Below are 19,965 nucleotides of genomic sequence, written 5' to 3' on the forward strand. Positions count from 1 at the left end.
GCTCTATATGGATGCTTGAGTGTCCCTTTGCCATTTCAATTTGCCATTTTAATTCAAGCCAACGCTCTTGCGCACTTGAGACATGGTCCTTCTCGCCACGGACTGAGCCTTATCTTTGCCTAGCTGTTCCATTTGCTGTAGGTATTCCGGATCCTGTCGAAGCTTCTCCAGTTCCGACTGGATCGGCCTCAGCGTCTCTACGATCGCTTCGGTAAGTGAAGCTTTAAGATGTTGACCTGACGAAGCGCCCGTTGCTGCGATCTCGGTGTTGAGTTGTTCTGCCCACTCCTGCGGAGTGTTTTGCACATCGCCGTCTGAACTTGATGGTGGCTTGAGCGCTGCGAGGATCGACAGCAAGTTGCTCACGCCAGGTCTTGCTGCAGTATCATAAGCAAGTGTCCTTTCTGCGTCCGTGACCGCCTTTTTGATCTTGCTTGCGACCTGTGTGGGTGTATCCGTGATCAAAATCCTAGAATTGACGTCGGGAGCGCTCTTGGACATCTTGCTCGCTGGATCGCGCAGGGAAAGCACCCGTTTGGTCGGCGTGATAATGTGCTGTGGGAGCGGGAAGAAACGTTTGCTGAACCTGCGATTGTATACATCCGCCAAATCTCTGCTCAGCTCCAGATGCTGGATCTGATCTTCTCCCACCGGAACGTGCGTCGCTTTGTACAGCAAGATGTCAGCCGCCTGCAGCACGGGATACGCAAAGAGCCCCAAGCTGAGATCCTTTTCATCCACCTCTGTCCCCTCGGCAACGTTTTTGGCGGTAGCAAGCTTAGACTTCCAGGTCGTCATGCGGTTGAGCTTGCCAAACGCGGTAATGCAGTTGAGGATCCAGGCAAGCTCGGTATGCTCTGCCACCTGGTCCTGGTGGAAGATGGTGCATCTCTGTGGATCGAGTCCGATGGCAAGTAGGGTGGCCATCATCTCTGATCGCTCGGATCGCAAGCGAGCGGGCTGCTGCGGCATAGTGATGGCATGGTAGCCGACAATGCTAAAGTAGAGCTCGTCCGAGGTGGAGAAGGATGCATTTTGAAGGTCAACCCAATTGCGCAGTGCACCGAGGTAGTTACCTAGATGTGGTATACCGGTGGGCTGGATTCCTGAGAAGATGACACGTGGTCGTGGAGCTGTCTTTGTTGCAGCTTCCGCACGTGTGGATGTGGAAGAGTCCTTGGACGGGGACAGCGTGGAGCTGGATGCTGTTGACAAGCTAGGAAAGCTGGAGATATGTCGCGTCCCAAGCTTGTGCCCCGCCAAAGCAGTTGAGATGCTGCGATGCTGAACTGCGATTGCTCTTGAGTTGACCATGGCTGATATGCGGGTCCATGTCGAGAAGAAGCATGCCCGCATGTTTAAAGCAAAAGTGCAAAGCTTCCAAAGAAAGTAGCAAATCCGAGATCCGAGGTGGAGGGTTCGTTAGCATTCAATTGTGTTAGAAACTCCGCACTAACACTTAGAGATATTTCTCTCACCTTCTCAGCGCCACCTGTGAAGCATCGTCTCCCACCGTCCTCACACAACAGGATGAAAAAGTGAATGGTCTTAGAAAACGTCTCTCGATTAGGTGTCGTGTGACCTAGTCCTTTCCATCGGAAAAACTGGCGAGGCGTTGTATAGTGAGTAGCAGCTAATTGTCCCGTGATTGAAAGACCGCGCGTGAACAGAAAACACGGCGTAGAGGAGGGTCGCAATGTCGTGCTACGTGCATCGACGTACAGTTTGACGTGATGACGAGCTTTGAACTTGAACAGAGTGGGGAAATGAAATTTTCGAATCTGCGCGCTGGAGCGGAGATTGTCAGCGCGGCGACTGGGCTGTGTTCCACGTTGCGACGTGAGCCTTAGGCGCCTTTGGTTCTTTTCCCGCATTTCAAATACCGCCTTCGCCGCATTTGCCTCTTTCTCCCAGCGAACCGCCGCCGCGAGCACAGCATTTTGCTGGAACGATCCCTTTCCGCCGCGTCGGTTGTCGTTCCAGATGCATGCAGCTCATCATCGTCTGCCTTCGTGACGTGCGGGCGTGCTTGTGGCCCACTGTCTTGGCATGCCTAGCTCAAAGTCACCGGAAACCGCTGCACGCTCAACCCACCGACAGTGCCAAGCAACCAGAACAGACCCTTCTGGTCATCCGCCGCTCTTTATTGTTCAGCTTTACCCGGAACGGACTCATGTGGGTCGACGTTAGCGAGCAATGAAAATTTCACCTCCGTTGCACCACTGGTTTCTGAGCCTTGAATCACGATCAGGCACTTGTCGACTCTGGTATCCACCCTCGCCAAAGCCAACTAACTTCCCGTTTGAATCCGCTATCCCCTGATGTCGGTCCTCGCTTAACTTGGGCGAGAATCAGTGGCTCGGAATCGTTGTCTTACACACTCCTATCCAGCCGGTTCTGTGGACATATGGCTCACACTATCGTAGCACAAGCGTCGTTCCTGACCGCCAGAGAAAAAAAAAACGTGGGCGAACCTGTACTTGAATAACTCTTATCGCTTTTGCTTCCTTCTACCTTCCCGACCACATAGCGATCTCACTCAAGATGTCGGTCGTTGAACAACAACAATTCAACGAGAAGCAGGAGGCACGACTGCCTCCTCACTCTGATTCCAACGATGACTCGTCCGACGACCTCGAAAGGGCCTCCAAGGCAGACAAGGCCAAGAATGGAGGCGCCACCGACGGTATTGTCGAGGTGAGCAGCGAGGCCGACTCGGAGGAGGCCCTGGCTGCTGCCCGTGCCAAGGAGGCTCAAGAGGGCGGCACGATCAAGTACCGAACGCTCTCGTGGCAAAAGGCGGCTATCCTTCTGTTCACAGAATACGTCTGTCTTGCCATCCTGTCGTTCCCGTGGGCTTTCAGCTATCTCGGTATGGCTGGAGGTCTGCTAGCCACCTTCGGAGTTGGCCTCGGTGCGCTCTACACGTCTCTGATCTTGTGGAGATACTGCTTGCGCCACCCCCAACTCCTCAACATTTGCGACATCGGATACCAGATCTTTGGCAAGAGCAAGATCGCCTACGAGCTTACTGCCATCGCGCTAGTCCTCAACAACGTTTTCATTATGGGTCTGCACACGCTCACTGGATCCGAAATCCTCAACACGCTCTCTGAGCACGGTACCTGCACGCTTGTGTTTTCATTGGTCATCATGATTCTTTCCATTATCCTCACCTTGCCGCGAAAGCTCGAGCAGCTCACCAGCCTCGGTATCATCTCGGCCGTTTCCATGTTCATCTCGATCATGCTCGTAATGATTTTCACCGGCATCCAAGGTCCCAACCCCGACGTCAAAGACTTTAACGAGCCCGTTCGCATCTCGGCCTTTGCACCCGCGGGAACTGGCTTCGTCAACGGTTTCTCAGCTTTCCTGAACATCGTGTTCACCTGGATCGGTATGTATTCACCTTGCCGCTTCCTTGCCCTCGCCCTATCGTAGCCCGAAACAGAGGAACTGACAACATCTTATTGCTTACTCATACTTGTTCTGACAGGCCACATCATGTACCCCACCTTCATTGCCGAGATGAAGGACCCACGCGAGTTCCCCAAGGCGCTGTACGCTGTCACCATCGCCGAATTCATCCTGTTCAGCGTGACGGGCATCGTCGTGTACCGCTACACTGGACAGTACACTACTGCTCCCGCCGTGGGAACTCTGCGACCGGTTTACAAGAAGATCGCCTTTGCCTTTGTGCTTCCGACCACGATCATCATTGGCGTTCTGTACGCCTCGGTGGTGGCTAAGTACCTCTTTGGACGCATCTTTATGAACACGCGACACTACAACAACCACACCGTCATCGGATGGGTTGGATGGATCGGCTGCGTAACCATCACCTGGGTGGCTGGCTGGGCGATTGGCGAAGCTATTCCCTTCTTCGGATCGCTCCTCAGTCTCATGAGTGCGCTGTTCGATTGCTACTTTGGCTACATCTTCTGGGCCTTTGCCTTCTTCGAGCTATACAAAGGTCAACTCTGGGTCGGACAGCCCTGGACCAGGAAGCTCGAAACCGCCTTCCAATACGTTTTAATCGTTGCCGGGCTATTTATCTTGGGTCCCGGTCTTGCAGCCTCCGTGAAGTCCATCATCGAGAACTACCACACCGGCAGCGTCAAAGCTCCCTTCACTTGCGCAGACAATTCACTTTGATATCAAATGGTGCATGATACCGCCTTTCACCTTTTCAGCGCGTGATGGTAGTCTGTTCCCTTTTTGTCGCCCTCTGTTCATTGGAATTTGTTTATTGATTTATTTTGTGTTTCTCCGTTCCCCTTTTTGTCCTGCTTCCTGCCCATTTTCCCGTTCCTTTTTCTTTATTTCGTGAACCAATGGCGTCGTCGTCGGACACACCATACGTGACGGCGTTTCCCAGGTACGCTCACATCAGGCACCGTCACATATGAAGGGGATCTCTTCAGGCACGGCGCCCATGACACTCGCAACGGCGCAATCACCTTAAAAATATGGGAAACCTTAAAAGTTTGGGAAACCTCTAAAATATCTCGAAAACCTCCATTGTCTCGCTTGTCATCCAGATCGACAATGAAGATGTCGATTGCAAGAGGCGCTTCGAACGGTACTAGCAGCGTGGGATTCAAATACATTCGTGATACGAGCGGGGAGTGAAGGCCTCTTGAAGCAGCGCACCAAAGGCCGCTGCATCGTGGTTGAGATCGATTTCGATGCTCGGTGCCTTGCTCTCCTCCACGAGGATCCCAGAGACGAGATCGGCCATCTCACAATCATCCTCTCGGCTGGCAAACTCGAACTCGAAGGGGGGGATCGGCCCGCCTGCCACGATGGCTGCAAACTGGAGGGGATGCGACTGCCTTAAGTGCCGCATCACCTTCTTCTTGTACTTTTTGCTTTGTGCTGGCTCCCGACTTATGTCGAAGCGAGTGTTGTCCTTCTTGTCCAATATGGGCCCGCCGAGGGTGAGCTTGCACTGTGCACTGTCTAGCTTGAGACCGGCCTGGTGGAGAGGGCAAAAGCCGCAGTATCCGGACTCCTTGTGCAGCTCCACAAGTCTGTTGAAGCGATCCGATGCTTTGAGGCGTCCATAGTACAAGCGCATGACCGCAATGCGACTGACTTCAATATCGCCACTGAGACCAGCGAGCTCAACGTTGGGGTCAGTCACTTCATCCTCTGCATCGATACCACCCGCAGCCTCCTCCCCCTCCTTCTCCTCCTCATCTTCATCGCCAATGTCAGCGTCCTCGTCTCCGAACTCGTCCTCGTCCCCATCCTCATCTTCGTCCACATCCTCATCCTCTTCCTGTCTTGCCCCGTTTTCCGCCCGATCGTCGCTAGCAGGCATGCCGCCTTCGACCGAGGTTTCTTCTCCTTCTGAGCTTCTGGCCTCCTTTCCCTTGCCTTTCTCACCTGCCGTGTTCTGGTCAAAGAAGGTCCTCACCCTGCGATAAGGGAGACCAGTGTACTTCTCGCACTGTAACTTTGCCAGCTTCTCAGCTGCCGTCGCCAGATGATCCATTGCGTCGATTCCAAGCAGTTGCTGGTGAGCTTGAGCAAATTCATCTCTGGTGCCGCCTACACCCATCTTGCGAAGGCTGTTGCGATACTTGACTTGCGTCTCCTTCCGAACGAGCCTGGCGAGGTTGCCCTTCTGCTTTGTGCGTTTACATTTGGTCGCCGACAGGTCCTGCTGGATGGCGTTGAGCTCGCCCTGAAGGGCAGCGTTGTCCTTGTCTCGGCTCAAGGCGTTAAGAGCCATCCTCCGCCTCTCTGTAAGACGAGCACTTTCGGCCTCGAGTTCGAGATAGGTAGGATCGGCTTGAACACGTCTTGCCACTTCTTCGTGACCCGCAATCGAGAGCTTGCTTTCCGAGGCCAACTTTGCGACATCTTCCACGTCGGCTTCCTGTGCTGCAAACTTGCGGACTACAGCAACCATCGCATCCGACATCTGCTGTCTGAAGTAAAATCCAGCCCTCTGCAGCTTGGCCTCCTCGTCCGGGGTCAGACTCTCATCCAGCAAGACACAGTTGACCGGATGTACATCCATGCCAGCAGAATAATGAACATAGCCGACGTCCGCGTGGGTTCCATACGTTTTGTGATGCAGCACCTCGGATTGCGCGGCGGCCCCATACAAGATCCGTATCTTGTCGCCCTTATGATAGCGAAAATGATAGGAGCCCCCTCCCCCCAATCCAACCTTGGTATAAAGGTCGCCAAGCTGACCAAGAAGCAACGCAACTTCTAATGGCTGTTCTTGCTGGAAGCTGTTGTTCTTTGTCTTGCAGAACAGAGGCCTGGTACCGACGCCACGGAAGATCATGCTCTTCGAACGCAGGAATTGCTCCAGGCTTTCGATCATTGTGCTATTGCCATGCGCATCCTGCTCTTCCAAGGCGCCCCGATGAATCAGGACCGGAATGAGCGTAGTGGCCAGCTCGAACTGTAGATTTTGCGTATGCTTTGAGGGATGCAAGGTGATGTTCTGAACGTCTCGGAGGTCGAGCGGATCTCGTCCCCCTTTCCAATTCTCGACATGAAGGACGATATGCCACTCGTAGCGAGCGTCGGACGTGATGTCCCTTCGAACTTCGATATCGCAGAGACGCAAAAAGTCTGGATAACGATCCGGCTTGCAGAACTCGCCAGGCCGCAGGCCAGTGTTCAGCATGAACTGGACCAGCGTGACCTTTTGCAGCGTCGACTCCCAACGATGCGCCGAGTCCGCATTTTCCAGGATATGGGTGATCAAGAGACTGGCCTCGAACTTGCCGTAGGAGGGTCGCCTTTTGGGCTTACGACGTAACTGCAACGAGTCTGCGGTGGATCTCGCCCAAGAATAGAGCCGAGTGTAAAGTCCATCCTGCCCTCTCTGCGTCCAGCCCGAGATGAGCACACCGAGGCTACGGTCAAGTTGGCGGAGCTCTGAGATGACGAGGCTGACCATGTTCGATACCCATGCTCGAAACGTCAACACGTTGACATACTGTTCGCCGAACTTGCCGGGCGTGTTCTCGAGGCACCATGTGAGGAAGTGCGTGATGCGTTTGAACAGCTGGTCTACGCCTGAAACGTCGAATGTGACGCCGGAGAGCGGATTGCTGGAGGTTGGCGCGGCAGGATAGGCAACGCAATAGACCTGCTCGTAGTATTGACTAAAGTTGTCCCACAACGTCGTCATTGCACGGTACACGTGGGGAGCCGCATCGGTCCAGTCTTCAAACTGCTCGTCTAGGACCTGGACAGAGCGCAAGTGGCTTGCCATGCGATCCAGATCGCCGCCTGAGGTCTCGATCACCTTGCTCATACGCGTCGGCCCGGTTCGGGCGATCTCTGATTTGCGCGGCATCTGGAGCAGGAACCACAGATCCGTGACAAGAGCGGGTTGGATTGGAGACGAAAAGATCCACAACGGTGACGCTGGCGGCAAGGTGGGATGGTGGTGGTGGTCCATTGTGAGCAAGCAAGACGGCCTCTTCCCTTTCGGACATTGTTGCTGGCCGTCAAAGTCCTTGTCCCTACGTGCCTCCCGCATCGCCTATTTCCCGCGATTGTTGCCCGTGCCTGTCGCTCTGTGCTCGTCGCCTGTGCTCATCTGCCGTGCTGCTGCTTTTCTGCTTCGTGTACGGATTTTCCTGGCGGTTGCAAGGTCAGCCCTTTCTTTTCGTCTGCTCCGACGCCGATAAAGAGGCCTAAGCGCTGAAACGCCGAGCCAACATCTAAACAAAGTGTCTCGACTTGTCTTATTTCTCGTTTTCGTTGGTGACGAACCGACTGAGTTGCATCATCTGGGCACGCACAGTCTGCAGGTGCTGGAGGGCCGCAGACCACAGCCCCAGGGCATTGCATAACGGCAAGAAAGAACAGAAAGGACACAACAGTGATGACGTTGGTAAACGTCCACGACCATCGGAAAAGCGGAAACCAGTGTGACGGTAGGTGAATGGATAAGGCTGGCTAGCCAGCCGAGCCGCTGCCAGCCAAACGGCCGCACTCTAGTATGGTCGGCTTGGGATCCTCGACTGAGCCAGTCAATAGGCTTCACTTTCCGGATAAGGACCAGAACCACGCTGGCGAGGCAGCCTAGATCAGTACATTTCGCCGCACGCCACACCCATACGTTGCTGTCACAGCCAGCGGAATTCGAGTCGTTCGACGCATGGTTGCGAGAGAGCCAAAGTGAACGAGAGACCGCGAGAGACACAAAGAAGAGCGCCTGCTCGAGTTGCAGCGTCCCATATCGTGCAAGACACTACGGCAGTGAGCTCATCCAGACGCTGGTGAGAGACGTCGCCCTGGCCACCGTGCGTGGGGTGCGACGCGTGGCTCCGCCCAACCTGGCTGACTCACCCGCTCACTCACCCCTTCACTCCAAAACCATACAGTACATCCCCGGTCCGAGGGTTTGTTTTGTGAACCGGTCCCGGTCTGAATGCTTCCACCTGGACGGGTTGGGGGGGGGGGGGGGGGGGCGTGCTGCGATATGGACGATGAATCACGTCGATCTACTCCACGCAAACACGCACGCACTCTCTCACAGTCAGCTTGCTTTGTCGTGGCGCCTTCCCTCAGATTCCCTCGGGTTTTGGGGGGTTCTCTTTCTTTTTTTGGTTTTTGTTTTGGTGTCTTCGGCGCTGCCACTTTGGCTCACTCTCTCTGGCCAAAACTCGGCTCATCTACCGGCTTGTCCACGCTGTCGGATGTTGACGGTGTTCGCAGCCTTTCGGATGATTCAACGCAATGCATAGCCTTGGGAATCACACGAGCAAGGACAGAACAGCCTTTCCTGCTGCCCAGTGATTTGCCGTCTGTGTGGGGCGAGTAAGCCAACGGGTGGTCATCTGGCTCTGCGTTGGTCTCGAATTGGCTGAGCTGGTTCACAGACGGCTCCCTTGTCGCAGGAGGGGTTTTGCAATATCGCCTAGGGCTCCGAAGAGCTCAGCCGGCTCTGGCGTCGATATAAACGGTCTCACATTGGCAGGTACGGAGCAGACCGCGCCGTTCTTGTCATTTCGCCTTGTTGCTCTTCGTTCCTTCTTTCTCTTTTCCGATTCCCGTCTCCCTCCTCGTGCTCGCCAAAAGGATGCCCAGGCCGACGCCTTCACGCCAAGCCAAAGGTCGGGCTCAGCAACGTCTGCAGACCATGGATATTGAGGTCATCGACGATAGTAGCAGCAGCAGCAGCGTTAGCGGCGGCCGCCAGCAGGATATGCAGAAGGACGAATCGGATGTTAGCACCGGAGACGTTTCGGATGCACCAGCACAAGTCGTGGAGACGACCGACTCCGACAACGAGGGCGGATCCAACGCGGGCGGAGCGAACGAGGATGAGGACGACGATGACGAAGAGGTCGTGGCAGTTGACAGTAGCATTGCCTCCCCTAGCCGACCAGTAGGCACACAACCGCGCACTCCGCCATCCAAAACGAGCTCTCTTCGAGCTGGAGTTCAAGTTGACAAAGAAGACACGGAGCTTCTGCGCTTTGTTCAACATCCAGTACCTCCCCCCCCCCCCCCCCCCCCCGCCCCCTCCTTTTTTGCAAGGTACCGAGAGACACGACGAGCCAAGCTCACAACGCACATGACCTTTCCTCCAGCTTCTTCGACAGTTCCTTTCGCTCAAGTTTGTCAACGGCCGCATGCCTTGCCCGGTCTGTCCAAAGACCTACGAGCGCAAACACTCCTGGATCGGCCACATCGAAACGCATCGCAGGACCCCGTGGGCGTGGGCAGCAAGCAAGGCCCTGGCAGAGCACAATGTCGAGCTGAACGTCTTGTTCTCCCGGGTCCGGGCTCTGCAAGGCCCAAGTGCTCTTCGACTGACGAGGCCTCAGACATCGGGTCTGGCTGTATCGCCACAGTCGATCCTCGACGCGCCTTTGGACCGAGGCGAGATGGTCAACCCTGCTGGCGTCTATGGTAGTGCGGCTCGTCTGCAGATGCTCACACTGTCGGTGCTCGTAGCCCAGATCGCCATTATATGCCAACTTCTCAAGTACATGTGCGAAGCAATGCGTGCTCGCCACCCGGGCCTACCACCGGTGCCGACGCCTTCAGACACCAGCAGGCAGCTCGTTGAACGCTACGAGGAGCTCGTCTCCAACCGTATTCACTTTCGTCTGCAGGATCAAGCACTCACCGGCCAGGTGGCGGTGCCGACGCAGGACGGCGCCAGCAACGCTGCCCAGCCTGCCGCTGCCGAGTCTCGCCCTTCTTCGACGCGCCCTGTAGTGGGTCCCTTGGCAGGCCCATCTGCTCCCCCCCGTGCAGGTGCGGCTGGCACTGTGGCAGTTCCTTCGCGAGCTTCGCCAACCGAAGGGCAGACGCTCGACCAGATTGCTGCGCAAAAAGGTGTCGCTCACAACGCGAAGAAACGCGCCGCAGACGCGCAAGCAAGGCAGAATCCGAGCAAACGGTCTGCCTAGTGGTCGGTCGCCTTGTTCATCCTGCTGCAAAGCGGGACGCCGCTCGTCTCCCCTCTCTTCGCGTCTCGCTGTCTCTTTGAGCAGCTCATGTGTATCGTATCCCTCCAAGTTCAATCTCATCCTCGTTCCAGTCCATACGATGTGGGAAATGAGAATGCCTTGCAGCCGTTTCGCGGGGTCGATAGCACAGACCTCGAAAAAGTCGAGGCGATCGCAGACGACCGACAATTAGATACTTTTTCGAGAATTTGGACGGTTTGGAGGTTTTTAAGATTTTCTAGATTTTTAAGGTTTTCCAGATCTTTAAGGTTTTCCGGATGATGGAGAGAAACCACGTGCAATGTCGAACGATGACAACAGCCAACACACTCCGGGATCGGACTCCGGCAGGACTCCGGCAGCAGGCACACGCACTGTCTTTGCTCTGCACTGCTCCGCTGTCGCGACAGTGCAGGCTCTTCCCACAGCGTACTTGCAGAAGCCAAAGCCCAACTTGTTGGAGCAAGACCTGGTACGGCAGCAGGTCCAAGGCTTGCAATGAGCGTGAATGTAGATGAAGCAGCGTAGACACAGGGAAACGAGGTAGAGATAGGATGGTAGGCAAAAACCAGGCGCTTCGTGTTTTGCACACAGTGTAGGGAGTGACAAGCCATCGTGCTGGTTCCCGGTGAGATTCCGAGTGTGCTTCTTCTGCACCGTTGGACCCAAATCCAATTCTCCCCTTCGTCCGCCCGATCCGCCTCGTCACCGTTTGGCCCTGTTCGCCCCATCGCTTCCATCTCAAGATCGCACCACCACCAGCCTTCAACGCAATGTTCAAGGCAATAGAGGGGGTAACTATCGTCATTTCTACAAGTCGTCTATTCTGTACACCGCCATCACGTTCTTCTCGGCCTCAGAGATTCGCCTTGGGTTCATTGTCGTCGATGGCGACGGCACCCGTCTTCCCCAGCACCGCCTCGGCGATCTTTGCCAGCTCGTTTCCTTCCTCGCTTGGGTCTTGAGCAAGCTCCTCGAACGACCTGGCCGGCACAGCTGCCTTGGACGGGTTGAGCTGCGCCTTGAATGCTGTCGCGTCTGTGACGTCTTGCGGCTGGATGGCGCTCTCGACCTTGACGGCTGCTGCGTCGGCAGCAGGCGCAGCGGCAGCGTCGTCGGTGAAGGGGAACTGCACAGCGAGACCGTCGACCAGCTGCAACATCTGCTTGACAGCGTCGGCTGGGAGAGGCACTGGGTTCTGCGCCATGGCTTGCGAGGCCATGTCCTTGACCGCCTCGATCGCCGGCTGCTGGGTGCGCAGCGTGTCGAAGACCTCCTTGGGCACTGCAAGTCCTTGTGCGCTGACGGCTTGCTCGAGCGCATCAACGGCCTTGGTCGAGAAGCGAAGGGAAGGCGAGGCGGTCGAGTTGAGGTGCACCGACAATTTACTCCTCGTTGTGCTGCTCGGGTGAATGTACTTCAGGAACAAGTCCATCACTTGCTCCTTGGTTGTCTTGGCGATCGCTTCAACATCGTCGTATCTGGCAAGGAAGTCGTAGGTGCCGCCAAAGACGGGCGACCAGAATCGCTGCGACTCTTCCACAAGGTTCTTGACGTTCTCGAGCTTCTTGTGGATGATGCTGCGCTTGTGGCCTTCGAACTCCTGCTCGGTCATCTTTTCCAGCGTCGCCTTGAACTGGTCGAGGAAGGCATCGACACGACCTTCCAGATAAGGTGCATCGCGCTCACTCTGTACGATGACACGCCAGCCGAGGCTGCCGACACCGCGTCGGATGCCGCTGAAAACCAGATAGCCGAGCTGCTCCTTGGTACGCAATTGGTCGAAGACGGGCTCGTTGGCAATCTGCGAGAAGAGTGACAGAGGCGCGCGCAGCGAAAGGTCGGTAGGGTCACCCACCTGCACGTAATATTCGATGGCGCTGTTGACGTTGGCGGCGTTGGTGACGGGCAGCTTCCAAATCTTGTTGCACTTCTCGGGAAGGAGCATTGATCGACTGGAGAGCAGCTCGGTCTTGTTGACAGGGCGCGACTTGAGCGTGTTCCAGGCCAGATTCGACAACTCGATGGCCTCGTCCTTGGCCACGTTGCCGTGCGCCAAAACCTCAAGATGCATGCGCTGGAGCAGATCAGGCAAGAACTGCTGCACCTCGGCAACGTCGAGCTGCTCGAGCTCGCGCAGCTTTTCCTGTGGAGTCCACATCCTTTCCTGCAACAAGTAGGTGGTGTAGTAGGTTGCATGTCGGAAAGGCTCCTCGATGGCAAAGTTCTGGTAGGATCGCTTGACGCGGTCCTTGACCAGCTCAAAGCGGCGAGGGTCGACCTGGAAGTTGGCAAGCTTCTCGAGGATGCTGCGTGCCAGAACGGGGATCTTGTCGTTGTAGCCGCTCAAGGAGAGAGCGAGTGACTGATCCTGCGAGTCGAGCATGTAGCTGAGCCCCGCCAACGTGGCGTCGTACGAGTACTCGACGAGCGAGTCCGAGATGAGCTCAATCAGCATGCGAGTCTTGATCGAGGTGGAGGGCGTAGCGTTGATGAGCGGGTTGCGCAGCACGAAGAAAACATTGGCCTTGGGCAGTCCGAAACGGTCGTCGAGCTTGTGCCACACGCGCATGCTTTCGTTGTTGAGCACGAGCTGGGGCCGTGGAGTAGGTTTCTTGCCTTGTGCCTCAGCAAGCGGACCCTTGAATTCAAAGTTGGCCGGGATGAACGAGTTGGGTCGAGGCAGGTGCAGATCTTCAAATTCGGTCGGGGTCTGCGTCAAGAGCTGCGAGGGTAGTGGCTTGATCGAGTATTCGGTGCCGTACCACTTTTCCTTGCTCTCCCATGTCGTGCTGCCGTCGGGGAGCGTCTTGGCCATGAGGACGACGCGGCAGTTCTGCGGAGTGAGGTGGTCGAGCGTCTGCTTGATGAGGTCGCGGTCAAAATCGCGCGTGAGCCAGGCACCAGAGAGAATCCACTCGCGAGGGTAGGTCATCTGCATCTGTGTTGCGGTGCTCGAGGCGTAATCGGCCGGGTCAATCTTTTCCTTGAAGCGGAACATGAGCTCGCTGAGCTGCGCGACCTCGTCGTGCGTCCACTGCTCCAAGTTGCTGGTACGGAGGAGGTGGATGTACTTGAAGATGGACTCGACGACCTTTTCGTGGTTCTGCAGGCCTTCTTGGGTGAGGTCGATGGAGATCTGGAAGAACTCGAATCCATTGGCATCGCCGGTGGCACCGGCCGAGAGGCGGTCGCACCAACCCTTCTTCTTGAGGTGCGAGAGGATGGAGCCCTCGCCCTCGTGGCCAATAAAGTGAGACAAAAAGTGGCCGGGCTTGGAACGGAAGTGAGGGCCCTGGTCCGGGATGGGGAAGGCGATCTTGAGCTTGCGAACGTCGCGGACAGACTTGGCAAAGATCTGCTTCTGGAGCTGCTGCTGGGTGAGTGGGCTGCGGTCAAAGAGGGGAGGCTCGCGGCCGGTGTTGCGGACACCCGAGAATTTGTCCACAACCCAGCTGGTGAGCTGATCAAGGTCCTCCCTGCCGAGGAGAACGAGCTTCATGACGTTGGCCGAGTAGTATCGGTCGTGGAACTTGAGCAGCTCGTCACGAACGTCCATTCCCTTGCTCTTGGGGTGTTCCCACAGCGTCTGGTAGTTGCCGGTGCCAAAGTGCGAGTAAGGATGCGAAGGGTCTGAGAGGGTCTTGTCGAGCTGGAAACCACGCCACATGTCGCTCTGGAGGTTCTTCTTGTGCTCGCTGTCGACGGCCTTAATCTCTCGCTCGGAACAAGAAGGATCGAAGAGAGGCTCGAGGAAGAATTGGGCGAAGCGGTCCAAAGCTCCTTCAAAGTGGTCCGGAGAGACGTCGAAAAAGTAGTTGGTGTTGTCCATTCCGGTATAGGCGTTGGAGCCTCCGGAGTGGTTGGAGAGGTATTCCGAATACTCGTTCTCGTGAGGGTACTTTTTGGTGCCCATGAAGAGAAGATGCTCGCAGAAGTGAGCGAGACCTTGGAGCTCTTCGGGGTCGCTGAGGTGGCCGACGCGGATGTCCATGGCGGCGCTCGACTTGTCGGTCTTGGGATCGTGAATGACAAGCGCCTCGAGGCCGTTGGCGAGACGGACGAGGCGGTAGCGCATGTCGTCCTGAGCAGAGATCTCGAGGTCCTTGGTGAAGACGGCATACGGAGCGGCAGCTTTGGAGCCGCCAAGGGTGTCGCGAATCTCGAAGCCGGTGGGAAGGCCTTCGAAGGGCCCGGTGCCGAGAGTCAGGGCTGCTGAAGCAGGAGTGGCGAGCTGGCGAGACGAGCCGGGAAGGCCGCCGACTGGTGATGAAGTAGCCACCATGCTGCGGTTTGCGACGGGGCGAGAATGAATTGGCGAGGATGAAAGAGTGGTGGAAGAGAGGTGACGAGCACCAACCGCTGTTAAGCTAGCACGGAGAGGCTTGGCAGCGGGAGTAGGGGACAGAGAAGATCTATGAGCTGCAGAAAAACCCCGCAGAGGGGAGCGGTGCAGAACACGACGGAGGGGCAGCATACACGAGTCGATGTCGTCTCTGTGCTGGATCCCTCGTGAATGAGTGGAGGAAAACAGACGAGAGTTGGTGGGACGGTTGGTAGGGCGAACAAAGAGGAAAAGTAGAAGCGCAAGGGCGGCGTAAGAAACAGATGAGGTCTTGAAAGGGAGCGTTCTGGCGTCTCAGGCTGTCAGGAGCCAGTGCCGAGTTTTCGAAGAGAGGACCTTTGCAGTTGTACCCTTTGTTCTTTCTAAGTCTATCGTGAGAAAGACGAGTCGAGTAGCCCGTCGCTTTTGATCAGCGGGTCTATGCTGTCTGCTGCCAAATCAGGAGTTCCTTTGAGCAAAGAGAGAAAGAACGTGAATGTCGGTGAAAGGTACCGAATGTCCAATGGAAAGATGATGGAGGAGGGTGAAGCTGACGGAGAACGGGAAGCCCAGGTTGCCACGCAAGCTGAGCCAAATCTGCCGATCTTTGGGTACGGAAAAGCCGAGACGATACGCGCTCGAAAAAAAGAAAAAAACAAAAAACAAAAACAAAAAAAAAAGGCCCAAGGCAACCAAGTAGTTGCCTGCGATTTGACCGCAGAGGCGACGTTTTGTTTGCCTGTGATCCTCATGGAGACGGCAACGAACATCGAATATCGTACCATGAATCCTCTTTTTTACTTCAGTCGGTCTGTCGATCTAGTAGAGAGAGACGCAGTCGCCTGTTGCAATGGATCTGGCGCTTCCTTACCAGACCCAAACGAACGCAGGCGAAAGATCCGAGCGCTCTATCACGAGGCGTACCGACATCCAAGGGAGGTCGACCTTTCCGACCGGTTGGAAAGCAATCGCAACGTGCTGGGCGAGACCGAGATCGTGCAAAACGACTTGCATGCCGAACACATCCACCGAAATCTCTATGTTTTTCTTGAAGGCAAACTGATTCTTCAGCGACTAGGATCTCGAATAGAGAAAAGCCACTACAGCCTCTTGCGTGAAAAGAAAGTGTGGCGGGAGCACTTTGACAGCATGCAACAGAGTGGTGCTCCAGCCCAGACCTCTCTCAAAGACTGAGCGGGAACCTCGACATCCTCTAGAGCGGCGCAGAGACAATGGCAGCACCGTGAAAAGGGAGGAGGAGGACGAAGCAGGGTCGGCCTGTATGCTCCACTTGGAAGTGAGAGAGAGTCCTTTGCCCGGTCCCCCTCCCCCCCCCCCCCCACCCCCTCGGCCCAGACGAAGGGTGCCCATCCCGAGTCTTGCGAAGCGGCCGGCCATCGATGAACGCAAGCAGCACCAGCGTCCAGCAGAACCCCCGCTTCCACCTGGGTGCCTGGTATGGCCAGGCCAGTCGTTGCGTTACTCCAACGGCCGACACGCGTCGGATCAAGAGCGACAACATGCACGAGGCAACGGCACGAATGCTGCGTTTCATGGCGTGGTTACGACGATATGTGAACACCCTTGTACAGCCACTCATCAACGAGGAGGGGGTGTCTGGCCCCACTTTCGCATCAGCTTGGATCAACGAAAGCTCATTTGCGAATGGCTCAAGGACAAACCTCCCATCACCGAAGACCTCTGCCACCCGCTGTACAGTACTTGCTCCCCGTCCCACAGCTTCACTGGACACGCCCATTGCATGTCAGCGACGTCGCACCTACGGCCCTGTTCAATTTTGTGTACACACGGCTGAAGCTGGACGACTATGGCATTTACATATACCTGCTACCGGGAGAAGTGGTGCTGTTCGATGCGCTCGTACGGCACGCCACGGTCCCTCACCCCGACTTTGAAGGCAAGGAGGACGAACGTTGGGCAGTGAGCTGCTTCTTTCACAGACGAATTCTCCGACGTATCAAGCCTGACAAGGATCCAAAACCCGTCGATCTGCACAGGCATTTAAGGATGATAATGGAAGAAGACCAGCAGCATATGGCAAAGCCGACCGATAGACAGGAACTCATCAAAAATGCCAAGTGTACTGTACCGTAAATATCGTGTCGATTTCACAGCACCTTGAACATACAGTACAGTAAGAAAAACCTCACAAAAATGAGGAAAAAAAGGAAGAAAAAAATCACAAACAAAAGAAGAAAAAACACCCCTTCGGAAAACCTTTGTTGTTTCAGGAGGATGCATTAACATCAGCGAAGTCTGACCATTTCTAAGAAGTGCCGTCTTGTTCTCACACGCCAGTCCTGCCCGTTGGGCCTGCTCGCAAGATTTGAACTGTAGTATTGAGCACCAAGCCACTGCTCGACCACCTACCGCTTCTGTAGGCACGACTACCCCAGCGACAAGCGCTGTTGTATGACCGCTTCCGGCTGCCGCTTTCCTGTTGTCGTTCCAGTGCAGGCGTCCAAAGGACGTATGGTAATGAAGTCCGAAGGCCTAGTTCTGTCGACCGAAGAGTTCACTGTGAGATCGAAAGGTAACGTACAGATAGGAAGGCGAATTTAGCATGCGGTCGCAACGGTCTAACAGCTTGCGGCCTTTATTCAGATACCGTAGCATGCGCCGTATAATCAATCACCCACACCACCACAAAGTCACACCTCAAAAACATCAAAAACCTCAAAACCCTCAAAAATACCCGAACCCTCGAAAGTATGAGGAGACCTCGAAAAAAAAGCCGAAGACCTCCTCAAAAGATCCCCTCTCTCGATGACCTCGTAGTATCACACAGGCTAAGATCACACTCTTGTGGAACACCGTATTCTGAGTTGCAATCCCCGCACGTGAGCAACCCGCACTCGAAATTCGGGCTGGCCGTGCGCAGGTGCGAGGAAGAGAAGAACTCGTCTCATCGCCAGCCGTCGTTTTTCCCTCCATCATCCTCATCGTTGCACCATTGCGATCGCAAGTGTACTCGCCGTATTTCCTTCTAACGCTACCGCAATGCGAAGTTAGCATCACGGCCTCGCGATCTTCATTTGCTCGACTGGAACCTTCTTTGCTTCCGCACCCTCTGTTCCGCACCTTTGGCTTCCGCACCCCTCTATTCCGCAGTGCCATGTTCGCGTGCTTGATGGAACAGTTCTGCTTCCAGAGCTCGCCCCCTGTAAGTCCTTCCCGCACTTGCTTCATCGACACGAAGGGATATATGCTCGCTTCTTTCCTCCTTGCTCTCCGTCTTTCTTTCTCCCAGCACCTTCGAACACCGCTCTTCCCACATCGACCTTCCACCTCCACCGCCACACAAAATCTACCAACATCGCCTCACACTCACATCGCCTTATTCCGACCACGCCTTATACGTACATTATCTCGTCCGCACATAATCCGCTCATCACACGCCTATTGTCTCTTACGCCTATCGCCTCATACGCCCCCGTCGCCTCATACGCTCACATCGACCACCCACCCGCCCGTTTTTGGATGGACGCCCAGCTCATTCTTGCGCTTCTGAACGCTCAGGGTTTGGGATTGCCCGAACTTCTCGCCTTGGTCGGTGACCGAGATAGGCTCGCAATCGTGCGGCAGCTCGCCCCACCCGTACCCTCCGGTAAGCCCAACGCCGCCACTCCCACGGTCTTCCCCGATCCTCAGCCTGTTCTTCGCACAGCTGCACCTTCCGCTTCCGCTACCGTGCCCACGTCTGCCGCTTCTCTGCTCGCCACTGTCGCTTCCACTTCTCCGCCCACAGCCCGAGCTCTGCCCACCCAGCCTCACGCCCTCTCTCCCACATCCGTTCCGTCCAACGTCATTCAGAGCCCGTCTTCCACCTGCCCCGTGCCCAGACAGCCCGAACCGCGCCCCGAACCCGAAACGTCCGTCCCCCCATCTCACCAGCGCGGCCCGATCGACCGCCAGGACGAGGCCTCTTCGCGCCCACCCCAGACGCTTTTGCCTCAAGGTTGTGCTCAGGAGCAGCGCGAGGCTCAGCAACGCGAGGTTCAGCAGCAGCGCCGCCAGCACCGCCAGCGCCAGCCCTCCCTTGGACCCCGTGCAATCGCCAACGTCGAAGCTCGCCGTGTCGTCCAAGATGCCGGCCCACCTCCTGCCCGTCCTCGAGCCGCCGCCTCTTCAGGCCCCACGATCCACGTCGAGCATCACACCGATAACCGCAGCGCTGTGCAGCTGCAGGTCTACAATCCTGACGCAGAACTGTGCGCGCCATTCCGACTGCACAGGTCGCGCTATTGGAACTCGGAGGTGACCCCGTTCACCGTGCTCAACGGTGACAAGTCCTGGACCGGGCCGATGCGTTTCGTCGCAATTATATACGACACCACGAGGCAGGCGACCTGGGGTACGATTGCTAAGCAGAAAATTGTGCTGCGATTCGGAAGTCAGCGCTATGGGACTCTGTGGGCGATGAAGGGCACGGCGCTCTACAACGAGTTCGGTAAGAAAGAGGAGAAACGCAAGTACAAGGCCGGTGTTCGTATTGTCGTGGAAGGGGTACACATGGAGTACCTCCAGGGCGAGATGGGTCTCATTTTCGACCAAGGAAGCCACATCTGTCGTTTCGACACCGGCCATGGCCCTTCGGACAGAAACATTGACGAATTCAACGAACATCTCGACCGTACGGGTCGAAGCGGCTCCGTTATCACTGTGGTGGACGAGTAATTCCAACCCCACCGTCTCCGCGATTTGTCTTGCCGCTCCACCCCCGCAACGCCTGTCTGGGCTGTCGAACATCACATCCACGCGCAACACCTTCTTTCTCAACGCATCAGCAATAGGGACGCTCGTCATAGCATGCGCTCGTAACATCAAAACACAATCGTGACACCAACACATTCTTTGGGGGTTAGGCGATGGCCCCCGTAAGTAGACTTTCTGTCGATCCGGACCTCGCTAGAGACATAGGACTGAACATACTTCGCCTCCATCTCTTTGTCTTTGCCTTGCTTTCTCACCGCAATGCCGCCGTCCGACATGTGCTCGAGCGCTTCCTGCAACATACGCACGAAAGGAAGCAAGGCGACGGCGTGAACGGAGCCAGCCAGCCGACATCCTCTCCCACCCGGTAAGTGTTCGCGCCGCGTGCGGTGATATGGCATAGCTCACTGGAAAGGCAGAGCTTTTCAAGGTTTGGGAGGGTTTCGAGGTGTGTGAGGT

At 55.9% G+C, this 19,965-nt stretch overlaps 6 protein-coding genes across 6 annotated transcripts; 3 read left to right on the forward strand and 3 right to left on the reverse strand.

Moving 5' to 3' along the window:
• Positions 1–48: 48 nt before the first annotated feature.
• On the reverse strand, positions 49–1,314 carry EX895_005914 (uncharacterized protein; the record flags this gene model as incomplete). The annotated part of the gene is made up of 1 exon (XM_029886506.1): positions 49–1,314. One exon carries the CDS (start codon positions 1,312–1,314, stop codon positions 49–51), a length of 1,266 nt encoding a protein of 421 aa, XP_029736819.1.
• A 1,230-nt stretch (positions 1,315–2,544) lies between these two features.
• EX895_005915 (uncharacterized protein) lies at positions 2,545–4,155 on the forward strand (the record flags this gene model as incomplete). The annotated part of the gene is made up of 2 exons (XM_029886507.1): positions 2,545–3,397; positions 3,497–4,155. The coding sequence occupies 2 exons, from the start codon at positions 2,545–2,547 to the stop codon at positions 4,153–4,155; spliced, it is 1,512 nt and encodes a 503-aa protein (XP_029736820.1).
• Positions 4,156–4,600: 445 nt separating this feature from the next.
• EX895_005916 (uncharacterized protein) lies at positions 4,601–7,438 on the reverse strand (the record flags this gene model as incomplete). Its single annotated transcript, XM_029886508.1, has 1 exon — positions 4,601–7,438. One exon carries the CDS (start codon positions 7,436–7,438, stop codon positions 4,601–4,603), a length of 2,838 nt encoding a protein of 945 aa, XP_029736821.1.
• A 1,629-nt stretch (positions 7,439–9,067) lies between these two features.
• EX895_005917 (uncharacterized protein) lies at positions 9,068–10,409 on the forward strand (the record flags this gene model as incomplete). The annotated part of the gene is made up of 2 exons (XM_029886509.1): positions 9,068–9,343; positions 9,594–10,409. The coding sequence occupies 2 exons, from the start codon at positions 9,068–9,070 to the stop codon at positions 10,407–10,409; spliced, it is 1,092 nt and encodes a 363-aa protein (XP_029736822.1).
• Positions 10,410–11,304: 895 nt separating this feature from the next.
• EX895_005918 (uncharacterized protein) lies at positions 11,305–14,733 on the reverse strand (the record flags this gene model as incomplete). Its single annotated transcript, XM_029886510.1, has 1 exon — positions 11,305–14,733. One exon carries the CDS (start codon positions 14,731–14,733, stop codon positions 11,305–11,307), a length of 3,429 nt encoding a protein of 1,142 aa, XP_029736823.1.
• Positions 14,734–18,273: 3,540 nt separating this feature from the next.
• On the forward strand, positions 18,274–19,470 carry EX895_005919 (uncharacterized protein; the record flags this gene model as incomplete). The annotated part of the gene is made up of 1 exon (XM_029886511.1): positions 18,274–19,470. The coding sequence occupies one exon, from the start codon at positions 18,274–18,276 to the stop codon at positions 19,468–19,470; it is 1,197 nt and encodes a 398-aa protein (XP_029736824.1).
• Positions 19,471–19,965: the final 495 nt, after the last annotated feature.

The sequence above is a fragment of the Sporisorium graminicola genome, chromosome SGRAM_8, assembly GCF_005498985.1.
Source record: "Sporisorium graminicola strain CBS 10092 chromosome SGRAM_8, whole genome shotgun sequence".
Classification (NCBI taxonomy): Eukaryota; Fungi; Basidiomycota; class Ustilaginomycetes; order Ustilaginales; family Ustilaginaceae; genus Sporisorium; species Sporisorium graminicola.